Below are 13,709 nucleotides of genomic sequence, written 5' to 3'. Positions count from 1 at the left end.
TGACTAAAGTAAATAGGCTGATCACTAAAGATAGGTGAGGTAGGTGCCCACTATGGGTCTGTGAGGTTTTCTTGGTTTTGATGTTGGTGTGTTGTAAGAAGGATTTTTGACACAAGTGTTTGAGGACCCTTGCACAGGTGTGTTAGGTGGACGTGCGTCGTAGGAATGAGGTCAAAAGACACAAGTGTTTGTGGCAGTGCCAGAACACTTCTTCCTTCCATGAGCTGGAGCGACCCATCAGTGGTGCTCATGACTTGGTCCTCTCAAGATCAACTGCTGTGCTCCTGACTTGGTCCTCTCAAGATCAACTGCTGTGTTCCTGACTTGGTCCTCTCAAGATCAACTGCTGTGCTCCTGACTTGGTCCTCTCAAGATCAACTGCTGTGTTCCTGACTTGGTCCTCTCAAGATCAACTGCTGTACTCCTGACTTGGTCCTCTCAGCATCGGCTCCAATTCCATCACAACTCAACAGGTTTGTATATGTTCAGAATAAACTCTTTCTTCGGAACAATAATTTTAAAGTCGACCAACAAATGTATTCTGCTTAAAAAAGAGTTTACCCGCCAATTTGTTTCCCACGATAAGTTATGGTTTTGTAATTTATGTGTTGTGGATGAAGGATTTATCACCAGATACACCCGGGGTACTCCTAGGAAGATTTTATCTCAGATTGACTACCAGTTTGAGGATCTATATATATATATATATATATATATATATATATATATATATATATATATATATATATATATATATATATATATATATGCATATAAACACACCAGCATTGTGACTATCATTAATTTCTGTTGGATATTTTCCTTTCAACTCACGTGTCTTCTACCATCTGGAGGGAGAAGTAACACTAGATCTTTCCATTTTATTGTTCGACGTTTCGTCAACAATGTGACATCTTCAGGAGTACACTTTGTTGAACTGGCACACCTATACTGAGCTTGGGGACCATGAACCAATTGCAAGGAGAGGTTCTTGAGCATGAGAGAGGAAGAAGACAAAATATAATCAATATATCTAAACCATGAAATAATTCGAGACTGAATTGTCTTGTAAACATTTTTCTAACGTGTTCCCGGCAGAGGAGGATGGGCGGGAAGACTGTGTTGCTGGTGGTGGCGGCGCTGACGGTGCTGAGCCTGCGCGTCCAGGCTGACATCAACGCTGACGGTAAACCCTCTTAGCTTCACTACAGCTCCCTCACTCTCTTATCTTCACTACAGCTCCCTCACACTCTTAGCTTCACTACAGCTCCCTCACACTCTTAGCTTCACTACAGCTCCCTCACACTCTTAGCTTCACTACAGCTCCCTCACACTCTTAGCTTCACTACAGCTCCCTCACTCTCTTATCTTCACAACAGCTCCCTCACTCTCTTATCTTCACAACAGCTCCCTCACTCTCTTAGCTTCACTACAGCTCCCTCACACTCTTAGCTTCACTACAGCTCCCTCACTCTCTTATCTTCACAACAGCTCCCTCACTCTCTTATCTTCACAACAGCTCCCTCACTCTCTTAGCTTCACTACAGCTCCCTCACTCTCTTAGCTTCACTACAGCTCCCTCACTCTCTTAGCTTCACTACAGCTCCCTCACTCTCTTAGCTTCACTACAGCTCCCTCGCTCTCTTAGCTTCACAACAGCTCCCTCGCTCTCTTAGCTTCACTACAGCTCCCTCACACTCGTAGCTTCACTACAGCTCCCTTACACTCGTAGCTTCACTACAGCTCCCTCACACTCTTAGCTTCACTACAGCTCCCTCACACTCGTAGCTTCACTACAGCTCCCTCACACTCTTAGCTTCACTACAGCTCCCTCTGTAAAATGAGCCATTTTTGCCTGCACCCTGCATAAGAAACGTTTATGGCATATTAATAATAACAAAATATATAATAATTTATTGTCAGTAGGTGAATATAGAATAATAATATTTAATAAATATTTATATAAAATTATTAATAATAAACTGCATTTTATTTCATAATTAACAAAGTTGAAGCTTAAACATTTCTACAGTTTTTACATAAATTTATTTAAACAGCTGCATTTCTTAATAGGAGCTGCAGCTATGACTGCAATACGCAACAATAATGCTTCGCTGGCATTGCAACTCATTAACAACAACCCAGCTTTAGCCTTCTGGTCTGACGCTGGTAAGTGGAAGCTTAAGCCTCTCATTAAGTTTTATATTGACAATAATATTGTAATTGACATAGCAACAATGAACTCTTTATATTATTAATTTTGTTATATTTTATTCAGAAACATGTCAATGCAATTCAGTTACATCTGAGATACGTGGGTTATATTTGAGATACATGTGCTAGGCGATGAGTCACAATAACGTGGCTGAAGTATGTTGACCAGACCACACACTAGAAATTGAAGGGACGACGACGTTTCGGTCCGTCCTGGACCATTCAATCGACTTGAGAATGGTCCAGGACGGACCGAAACGTCGTCGTCCCTTCAATTTCTAGTGTGTGGTCTGGTCAACATACATGTGCTATTTCTGAGATACATTTGTTATATCTGACTTATATGATATGTCTGAGATACATGTGTTATATCCGAGATACCTGTTTCATATCTGAGATGTTGCAAGAACAAGTGTCAGACTACCACTTACATGAGAATGAGACTTCACAAGGAGGAGTCCTCAGTCCTAGACTTTTTAACATCCTTATGGAAAACCTCGTTACCATGACATTTGCAGAAGTGGTTAAATTGTCATGCTATGCCGATGATATGATATGCCGATACTCACTATAGGTCCTATACTTCCAAATAAAGCAAAAGGTGCATTAGATGAATTAAAATCTGAATGCAGCGTTTTAGGACTAAAAATATCTGCACAGAAGTCTAAGGCAATGAGACTAGGCGGCAACAATCCAGACAGGAACCTACGCATTCAAGACATTAACCTTCAGTGGGTCACACAATATCAATATCTCGGAGTGTGGATAGATTCTGAAATGACATTCAACAAGCAAATTCAATATCTGAAGGAGAAAGCAAAATCACGACTAAATATAATGAGAGCAATCACAGGGCCCCGTCTGGGAGCGGGACACAAAGTGTTAAGAATGTTTTACATACACGCCGTTCGTTCTCTAGTTGATTATGCAGCGCCTGCCTTACTCACTCTTTCTCCTGGCCAGTGGGCAAACGTTGAGGTTATTCAAAACGATGCAATGCGAGTCGTAACAGGAGCTCCCAGATGGACTAAAATACTGAACCTAAGACTAGAAACCAAGCTAACTTCGATTGAAATAAGGGTAAAAGGGATTGCTGGGTGCATGCTGACAAAGATATTGACTAGACCTAGAATCAGTTCACTTAAAGATATAATCACTGGAGAACTAACTCTGGACAGAAGAGCTTCCAATAACAACAGGTGGACCCATTGTGCGATAAACACCATCAATACATTCGATATAACAAACACAATCACTGAGAAGAGTGTCGACGAAATACATGCAGACTTTGTTATACAAGCCCCTTGGGAATCTCTGCCAGCAGACTTTAAGATTATGGTTATTGAAGGAAAAAAGAACCAAACAAATCCTCATCTGCTACGTAACATTGCACAGATGCATATAGAAACAAACTTGGCATCCGACAGCCTCACATACTTCACAGATGGATCAGTAGACCAGCAGGGACAAGAAACCGGAGCTGCAGTTAAAGTAGGAAACTGTAAATAGTTGGAGACTCTCAAATGGGTGTTCGACTTTACAGAGATGCTAGCTATTCAAAAGGCTTTGGAACATGCTCTTGCTGAACACCGACAATATGTTATCATACATACAGATTCGAGAACTGCCACTGAAACCTTGCAATAAGAACACATATGTGATAGCATCCATCTGATCACAAATGTCATATCATTAGCGCAAACACTCAAATGACAAGGCCGACGGTTACTTATCAACTGGGTGCCAAGTCATGTGGGAATAATAGGAAATGACATTGCAAACGAAGCTGCAAAACTTGCAACTAAGAAAAGAACTGTAGACATTTACATACCACAGAGTGTATAACAGATTAAGAAAGTAATTAGAAACAGAGCAATGCAAAAGATGTACAGTGACCACAACACAGCAGTTACAACATCAGGATTTGCGGGTTGGTACAAGAATTCAACCAACTACGAACCACTTCGTTTCATGAAAGGGAGCAGTAGAACAACAAAAATATACTTATATTGCATCAGGCTTGGATACCCATGTGCATGGGAAATAGGCTTACAGGTTCCGGAAGATGAGAGGAAATGTCAGCACTGGAGAAATGTCCGACAGACCACTGGAACATTACCTAACACAGTGCACAGTTACAAACTCATTAAGATTTCAACTTAGATTCAACAGAGCAGAAGAAGTTGTTAAACACGTTGGGCAAAATCTTACTGAAGCGACCATACGAGTCATAAATACTCATACTCCGCCCAAGTAAATCAGAAACAAGCAACACTTTGTGGGCCAGCCAGAGGCTTAGGGCCCGTGCAGGAATATCCCTGCAAAAGAAAAAAAATATCTGAGAGACATGTGTTACATCTGAGATAAATGTGTCATATATGTGGTATATCTAAGATACATGTGTTACTGAATATGACAGCAAGAGTCTGGTCAATAATTATGGAACGAATCTTCTCAATTATTTCCTCTTCACTTGGAAAGAAAGGTTAAAAATTACTCTCCAAAGTTACACATATAAAGAAACGTACCAATTTTTTTCCTGATTACTAAGTGTTATTTCCTAAGTGCTCTTGGCTAGAAAAGTTTAGAAAATGCCTATTATTTCCCCTGAAACTTGGCAGTTGTGTCCAGGAAACTTACAATTGTAAATTGATTGTTGAGAAACGTGCACGTTGCGTCTTTTCGTTCACAAAATCATCATAAACATATAATTAAAATTAACATTATTTACTCTAAAGTTATACAAAAATGACGACGAAAGTTTCTGGAGTATTTTTCGAGATTTGTGATTATATTGTAAATCACTTTCACGAATCGGCCCCAAAGATAGTCTCCCATTAAGTTCTAGTTATAGTGTCCTTGGTAGTGGCGTTCGAAGTTCAGTATTTCCTTGTGAGAGTGCTCGCCTTGCTCCTCCGAGTACGCTCCCATGTTCTTGAATTGATGAAAATGAACATCAAGGATATATGGACTACGAGGGACATTCTGTAGCCCCCTTGTGCCGGTGTTCAACGCCAGTCTCAACCAGTTCAGCACAGTTTTTGGCTTTGTGACTGTTCAGGAAGACCCGAACCAATGCCACAAGGCCGCTCCAAGCCACTCTTTCTTTCCTTGTTCACTTCTCTTGGAATTTCTTTCACTCCAGGATCTTTTACATCTATAGTTCGATGAAGCTACCGACTTTGACCTTTGCCTCACACAGCTTTGGGAAGAAGTCTTTAAGGTTGTCGACTCCTTGTAGCGAACTGTGACACATGGAGCACATTTTGGAAAAATCCGCAGAAGCCGTGATGGGGGATTCGAACCTATGCGGTCTGTATTCCCACGCACACGCCCAAGACAACCATGCCACGACATGGTCAAAAGGATTGCAACCTGGATTTCTACTAAACACACGAGGGTTTCCTGAGGCTTCCACTGAAATCGAACCAGGATTTTCACACAGGCTTCAGTGGAAGCGTCAGGAAACCCTCGTGAGTTTAGAACTCCAGGTTGCAATCGTTTTGACCATATCGTGGCCTGGTTGTCTGGGGTGAGTGCGTGGGAGCACAGACCGCATAGGTTCGAATCCCCATCACGGCTGCTACGGATTTTCTCATTGATACCTCACAATGTATCACAGAGACATTAGAAAGAACTTTTTCAGCGCCGAAGTAGTTAGTAAATGGAATGCATTAGGCAGTGATGTGGTGGAGGCTGACTCAATACACAGTTTCAAACGTAGATATGATAGAGCCCAATAGTCTAAGGAATCTGTACACCAGTTGATTGACGATTGAGAGGCGGGACCAAAGAGCCAAAACTCAACCCTCGCAAGCACAACTAGGTGAGTAAAACTAGGTGAGTGTGATCACTCCCTGAGCACCTTCTAGGGCTCAACCGTAGCTTCCATTTGACGCTGTTTCTTTCTACTGAGAACTATGTCCATTGTGGCCACTCCTCCTGTGGTAGTGTACCCGGGTGTCCTGCCTGTGGTAGTGTACCCGGGTGTCCCGCCTGTGGTAGTGTACCCGGGTGTCCCACCTGTGGTAGTGTACCCGGGTGTCCCACCTGTGGTAGTGTACCCGGGTGTCCCGCCTGTGGTAGTGTACCCGGGTGTCCCACCTGTGGTAGTGTACCCGGGTGTCCCGCCTGTGGTAGTGTACCCGGGTGTCCCACCTGTGGTAGTGTACCCGGGTGTCCCACCTGTGGTAGTGTACCGGGGTGTCCAAAAAGCAAAGGTAATAGGGAGGAAACTTTCTGCAACTGCTTTGGAGGTCTATCAGAACTGCCAAATTTGTTATGTCTTCGATGATCTTACAGCCACAAGCATCATTCTTCCACTTAGGCAAGTGGATCTAACCCGAACTAGTGAACTGTTTTTATACATCTATTTATATCATTGGAAAGTTCCAGAAGTTACTCCAAATGTTATCTGCACTGAATCTTCTCGGAATGTTTTGGAAATTAGGGAAATTTCATAATATCATTGTCCTGGTCGCAAAAAACATAGTTGTGTGGGGAATAATATCCATTTTCTATATTTTGGAGGATTAAGCAATTGTGAAACAACACTTAATATTTAAGAAAATTAACTGTTACTCTGATAATGGGTCTGACACATTTTGCTCGGTATAGCTTCGCATCCTCAGAGGCAGAGGGAAAGCGACTCGGTAACATGTATTCCGTGTTTGTGTGCTGAGAAAAGATGGGACAAGGTAATCTGGTCCTGTATGTCCGTTGTTGTCAATGTGATTAAATGAGAGAAAATAATTGGGTGTAAAATGGACCGGCCTGGCATGGGCAGTAGGTTTTCTTCAATGTTAATTTATTACGTTCTGATAAATGCAAGTTTGTCATTTTGCACCTGGTGAAAACTTTTGAGCGAATTTTAATTTTAAGAATGTTTTTTTTTCAGACCCTATAAAAACCTATACAATATGAGAAATGGTGTTGCAGGAGAATCTATTGGTCGGACTACGTGATAAACCATATACTATGATAATTAATATCTTTGTTTTCAGACAATCAAACACTGCTGATTCTCGCCAGCGCAATGGGAATGTCATCTGTTGTGCAGAGACTTGTTGATCTTGGCGCCAACCTGGAAGCTACAACTAATCAACAACGTAAGTTTGCATAGTTTAAAATACATAAGATTTATGTGACTAACGACTGATGTGTATAGAGAAGTGTTTCTAAGCTGTCTATGTGACATCTGATGACTATTATACTAGGTGCAATTGTAGTGGAATTAAATAAATAATATACAAATACTATTAGAGGACTCTTGTGTCGAGACACTGAAGCGGCCAATGTTGACTCAGACCACCAGAGCTCCCCGGGGGTGACTGTAGGCAGCCAGCACAGGTTAGGCACACTTCATTAACTGCAGTGCAGTATAGAGAATGGGAGCCAGGCAACTGGTCTAAACATGGTACACTATAGGCGTATCAAGGGGAAAATAGGGCCTATGGCAAGCACTAAAATTGCGTCCCTTTTCAAACATCTGACACCCATCTCTCAGATACCGTTTTTATAAAATCACAAAAAAATAATAAAATGTAATATGCCTAACGGTAAGAAATAAAACCTGTAACTAATATAATAGTAATATAATCAAAGACTGATCATACATCTGAAGATTTATTTTTTTTTGCTATCCGAGAATAGTTTGTTTGACAGAGAAATGAAAAATGTTCAGGTGGCGCCGCCTTCAAGTTGGTATCTTCATGGTGATCCCCTTCACAGGACCCCTTCAAGTGGTGCCCAAGGCACTTGCAATACCCTTGATACGCCACTACATGCAACACAGTAACGCCACATCAATAAATAATATATCATTACATGCCAATGAGGCCACTTGAGTTAATTATATAGTTAATAACATTGATAACTTTAAAAATTATGATAATATTATTCTGATTCTTTTCCCTCTTACTCTGTGAATAAGTATAAATCTCCTACAGCAGGTGCCACACCCCTGATACTTGCCACCCGCAGTTGTTGCACAGAATGTATTAGTGCACTGGTCAAGGCGGGGAGTAACGTCAACGCTCAAAACTCGCTTGGTAAGTGAATTTTAGGGCTTTTTTAGTCATGTAAACATTTACAAATCTTAATATTATCTGACATTGTTTAGTATTACCAGGAGCCAGAGGCTCGGTGATCTCATCCGAGTCCCATGTACGTGAGTGTGTGTAGGTTCACATGGGAGTGTGTAGGTTCCCACGGGAGTAATTGGACGTTTGTTGCTTCACATGGGATGTAGATTCACATGGGAGTGGTTGGTTCACACGGGAGTACATGGAAGTGTGTTGCTTCACATGAGAGTGTGTGGGTTCACATGGAAGTGTGTAGGCTCACATGGGATCTTCTATTGCGGTCCGACTCGATGGCCTGGACGCCCTCCCTACAGGTCTGTGTTTGAGTAGTGAGTTCGTCTATGTTACGAACCCGACATCCTCATCGGAGCAGGGAGTACTGACTTCAGCGCCATCTGTTAGTCTGCTCCCTAATCCCCACAGTATCGGATGTCATATGGACGACGACATCTAGTGGTGACAGCCTGATTACTGCAAAAAAAGGCTCAAAATTCCTGCCTTAGTCAACCAGTGAGGTCGTAGTGAGTGACCTTTGGTGAGGTGGTGATTCAAGACCAGCGCCATCTGTTGTCATTACGAGCAGAATGTCAATGTCCGAGTGGGTTTGTGTTGCTTCTTGGTTTCTCCAGTACCCTATAACTGATAACGTGTCAGTATCCACAGAGGTGATGTGGGGCAGCAGTGGTACTGAGGAAAATAGTTTACTTTGGGCAGCCTAATCTCTCCCAATTTAGTTCCACCTGACGACTAAGTGAGCCGCCGCCGACTAGGAACAGTGTGGTTTCTGATTTCTGCTAGTGGAAGAATTCGGCGTATCCCGGGACTGGCTAAGGGGAAAGACGATCGACAGTGAGGTTCAAGTTGAAATATGTTTATTGAGATAAGCAATAAATACATCTCAAAGGGATAGAGTAGCTTAGGCTATTTCTACCCCGGCCCCTCCTTACGCGACAGTGAGGTGCTGCTGAGGAGCGTTACTGGCCCATCGCTAGAGGCTCCTCCTGCCAGAGGTTCGCTACCCCTACCAGTATTTGTCCGTGTAGTGGTCCCCTTCAGAGCGTAGCTAAGGATTTCTGCCAGCACTTGGCTGGAGAGTGATTGTGGGCAATCACAAGAGGCACCTAGTGATACTGTCGGTAGACTGGCCCACGGCAATGATTTGATCTGGCTTAATACACAATATCTACTTTTTTTAACTAATATTATCTTTTATTAAACAATTTATCAAATAATTTAAGAATATTATACATCTGGGTGGATTATTAATTTTGCCTAAATATTCAACCCAACTTCCTGTTTAGATTATACATTTTGCACCTATATATGGACCAATGTACAAAACATCGAAGTACTAAGCCATTATATAGTAGAATTTTGTACTATTCACTTTATAGAATCAGACAAAATTAAGCTAAAAACAAACTTAAATATTCCTACGCCTATTTAGCACACATATGTACTATATTAGGCCTCGGATAGCTTGTATTAGACCTAGGAAGGTTAGGTTAGGTTAGTTTGTCTTTGCAACATAAATAGAAAATCTTTTCCGGTTTGTCCAAATTCAATAAGTTTTCTACTTTCTAACTGCGTTGTACGTCGGTATATGTACTATGGTCCTCAGCCTTCCTATAAGTCCTCCCAAAACAGGATGGGCTGGTGTGGGGTGTGTTACCCAGTTGTTCCAATTAATGGTGATTTCTGACCCCCACTGTTGTTTTCTACTGTATCTTACATTTAAGATATTACGCGGGCTATATAACGTCTTCGACTTTATTAATAAGCTTTTGGGGCCCAAACAGGGGACACTGGTCTAAGAGCGCGGAACCCCTGGCCAGGGACACTGGTCTAAGAGCGCGGAGCCCCTGGCCAGGGACACTGGTCTAAGAGAGCGGAGCCCCTGGCCGGGTACACTGGTCTAAGAGCGCGATCCCCTGGCCAGGGACACTGGTCTAAGAGCGCGGAGCCCCTGGCCAGGGACACTGGTCCAAGAGCGCGGAGCCCCTGGCCAGGGACACTGGTCTAAGAGAGTGGAGCCCCTGGCCAGGGGACACTGGCCTAAGAGTGGAACCCCTGGGCCAGGGGACACTGGTCTAAGAGAGCGGAGCCCCTGGCCAGGGACACTGGTCTAAGAGAGTGGAGCCCCTGGCCAGGGGACACTGGTCTAAGAGTGGAACCCCTGGGCCAGGGGACTCTGGTCTAATAGAGCGGAGCCCCGGCCAGCCCTGTAGTATTAATAGTGAGGCACATTAAAGCACACCAACACTTCTCTTAGTCAAATTCAAATTTATATTCAGGTAAATGTACATACATTGAAGATTAGTTACAAACATAATGTTGGAATTATTGATAGAACTCGTTCATATAATACCTAAAGCCACTAATATGCATAGCGTTTCGGCCAAAGTGTTGGGGAAAAAAACCTTAGACTAAAAACTTAATAGTAATTGAGATTAAAGTATAAATTGTGTTGAAAAAGGAATAAAAAAGGGTGGAACATGGCAGAAATCAGCAATTATACATGTTGGTCAACAGTATTAACTGATAATTGCAAGACATGGGTTGACATTTAGGGGGTAAGGTAGGTTACATGGAATGTATTAGGTAGTTGTAACGGTTCTATTGTTACGTAAAGTATGGTGACAAATAAACACAGACACTAAGATACTATACATATATTTGGTCGAATATACAGAAGTACACAGGTGATACGTTGGTGTGAGTTGAGCGCACTGAGCGTCGGTACAGTATCTCGCAAGTGTCTGCTCTAGACCACACTTGAAAGTAGACTCTGGTTAATGTTTGCTATTGCTGCTTATATGCCCGGGCAACGCCTCACCTCATTCATCTCCAAAGGTTGACAGGAATATTAACAAAGCATTTGGAGCGAGTATATTATTGGGATAATCTACTCGCTACAGAACTCCCCCTCCCAGGGGATGAAAGGAAAAATACTTGATCAAGGAACTTAGCTGGTCGGTGAATTGTACGCCCTGCTCGCGTTACATAACCATCCAAGTTAACTTCCTCCTCTTCGCTGATGTCATCTAACTGGGGTCGTAGGGTGGGAGGTCGCACAGGATCGTCCGTCGTCGTAGGATCAGGTTGTGGTGCGGCTGGTAACTGGGGTCGAAAAGTGAACTGCGTAGTCGGCGGATGTGTCTCTGGATTTAGCAGTGTTGCAGACGTTGAGACGAAGCCTGGAGCAGAGCAGAGAGCTGAGTGAGGCCGGAGTCGTGGAGCTCTATGTGGGAGAGCGTGGCGGCTCGATTGAGAATTGTGAGTGTCTAAACTCGGGGAGCGAGAGCGTGGCGGCTCGATTGAGAATTGTGAGTGTCTAAACTCGGGGAGCGAGAGCGTGGCGGCTCGATGCGGTCGTAGTCTGCTGTCTGCTCTGTGTCGAAGCTGTAGTGTCTTGGGTTGATTAGGACTGTACACGCCGAGTACTACATTGTTCACTGTGGAAATTGTAGTCTGGTACTAAAAGATGTAGGCAGTGTGTGGACAAGCTCGGTGTAGCAGGAGAGAAGAAGGTGCATAATTGTTGCGTCCTTGGGTCGCTGGTGGAGCATTTAGATCCGGGGCGGATGGGCTCGGGCACCAGGACATTAGGAGGTAATGTAGGCACGTAGTTAGGACAACGAGGTAATCACTGCTAGAGCTGAATTGTCCTGGAGGCGACGAAGAGTCGGAAACGCAAGCTGTAAGTCCTGTACTGCGCAAAGTGCTTGAGTCGGCAGAGTATCAGAATGCAGTGAACGTGTAGATGAATCTGACGAAAGAGCAGCTTTCGTGGGCGCCCCTGTAGAACAAGCAGTGCCCTGGCAGCGACGGAGAGTCGGCAGGACAGGCTGTAGATCACACATTATGTAGTTACTGATGAAGCTGCCAGATGAGTGAGTAGTGATCGTGGAGCAGCAAGCCGTAGTAGATGAAAATGCAGAGACGATCGCGATGAAAATCATAGCTATGGCGAGGGTGTTGGCAACGTTCCATGACAGGTGGCTGCGGTCCACAGCAAGCAGCAGCAGTGGAGGTCCAGTGAAAGTCCATGTTGTAGTCCATCGTGGCTGGGTATCGTCGAAAAACTTCGTGAAGGTCGAAAATAGCCTCCATCTGCATGAACCAAAATTCTGGCTCATCTGCGTTGTATGCTGGAAACCTGGTAGATAAATCCATGACGAAGATCTAGTTTGTGACTAGGTGTTCTTTTCACTCACTGGGTCACCAATGTAACGGTTCTATTGTTACGTAAAGTATGGTGACAAATAAACACAGACACTAAGATACTATACATATATTTGGTCGAATATACAGAAGTACACAGGTGATACGTTGGTGTGAGTTGAGCGCACTGAGCGTCGGTACAGTATCTCGCAAGTGTCTGCTCTAGACCACACTTGAAAGTAGACTCTGGTTAATGTTTGCTATTGCTGCTTATATGCCCGGGCAACGCCTCACCTCATTCATCTCCAAAGGTTGACAGGAATATTAACAAAGCATTTGGAGCGAGTATATTATTGGGATAATCTACTCGCTACATAGTACTTAGTTTTTCTCTTAAACTAGTTGAGAGAGGTAAAGCCTTTGACATGATTGGGAAGGTCATTCCACATTCCGGGTTCCTTGATTTGTATAGCATTTCTAGTTTGGTTAAGGCGCACTCTTGGAATATCAAATAGGTATTTGTTTCTGGTGTGGTGCCCATGGGTTCTGTTACAACCACTTGAGAGGCTGGTTGTAACAGCCACAAGGTTTGTGATACAACCACTTGAGAGATGTGCAATGACTTAATATCTAGCATATTCAAAGATTTAAGTAAGGGTATAGATATTAGTAATCTAATGTCATTTTAATTTAACTTTTGGAGATGGCTTTATAGCACCACTCACGCCGACGTTTATATATTAGTGTCAGGCCTTCAAAAGCGAAGGCTGTATGAACCATTTTCTGTAACTGTGTGAACAATATTCTGTGATTGGACATTAACCATTTTCTGTAATCGGATATTGACATCAATTTCTTAAAGTCCTCTGCAGAGTCTTATAATACAGCCGAAGGCCTTAGTTATGTAAATCTTTAAAAATATAACAAATTCAAAATATATAAAAGCTTCCCAAGTTTATGTAACAGACCTTTTACTTTTTCTTACTTCTCTGTTGTGCGGTGAACATTTATCAGATAACAATTAATATCTTTATATTACAGGATGGTCACCATTAATTTTGGCTGCTTGGTACTGCGAGAGCCAAGAACAGGTCCTTCTAGATGCAGGAGCGAATATAAACCTCACAGATAACTCTGGTAAATATCATTATAAGATTCATTATGTATGCTGTATATAAATTGTAATTAAGTATTGCAATCATCATATACTGCATTTTTTCTGCAAATAAATATTTGTAAAAATGTAGT

General features: G+C 42.8%; 1 protein-coding gene across 1 annotated transcript in view; it reads left to right on the top strand.

Moving 5' to 3' along the window:
- Positions 1-214: 214 nt before the first annotated feature.
- LOC123755672 (ankyrin repeat and SOCS box protein 3) overlaps positions 215-13,709 on the top strand; it is a 29,143-nt gene continuing 15,648 nt past the window's right edge. Inside the window, exons 1-6 of the mRNA XM_069300211.1 lie at positions 215-473; positions 1,099-1,186; positions 2,074-2,169; positions 7,218-7,322; positions 8,163-8,264; positions 13,503-13,598. Coding sequence (XP_069156312.1) covers positions 1,105-1,186; positions 2,074-2,169; positions 7,218-7,322; positions 8,163-8,264; positions 13,503-13,598 — 481 coding nt within the window. The 5' untranslated portion in view covers positions 215-473; positions 1,099-1,104. The remainder of the gene's footprint in view (positions 474-1,098; positions 1,187-2,073; positions 2,170-7,217; positions 7,323-8,162; positions 8,265-13,502; positions 13,599-13,709) is intronic.

Source organism: Procambarus clarkii, chromosome 43 (assembly GCF_040958095.1).
Source record: "Procambarus clarkii isolate CNS0578487 chromosome 43, FALCON_Pclarkii_2.0, whole genome shotgun sequence".
Classification (NCBI taxonomy): Eukaryota; Metazoa; Arthropoda; class Malacostraca; order Decapoda; family Cambaridae; genus Procambarus; species Procambarus clarkii.
This window is presented reverse-complemented; position numbering and strand designations above follow the sequence as displayed.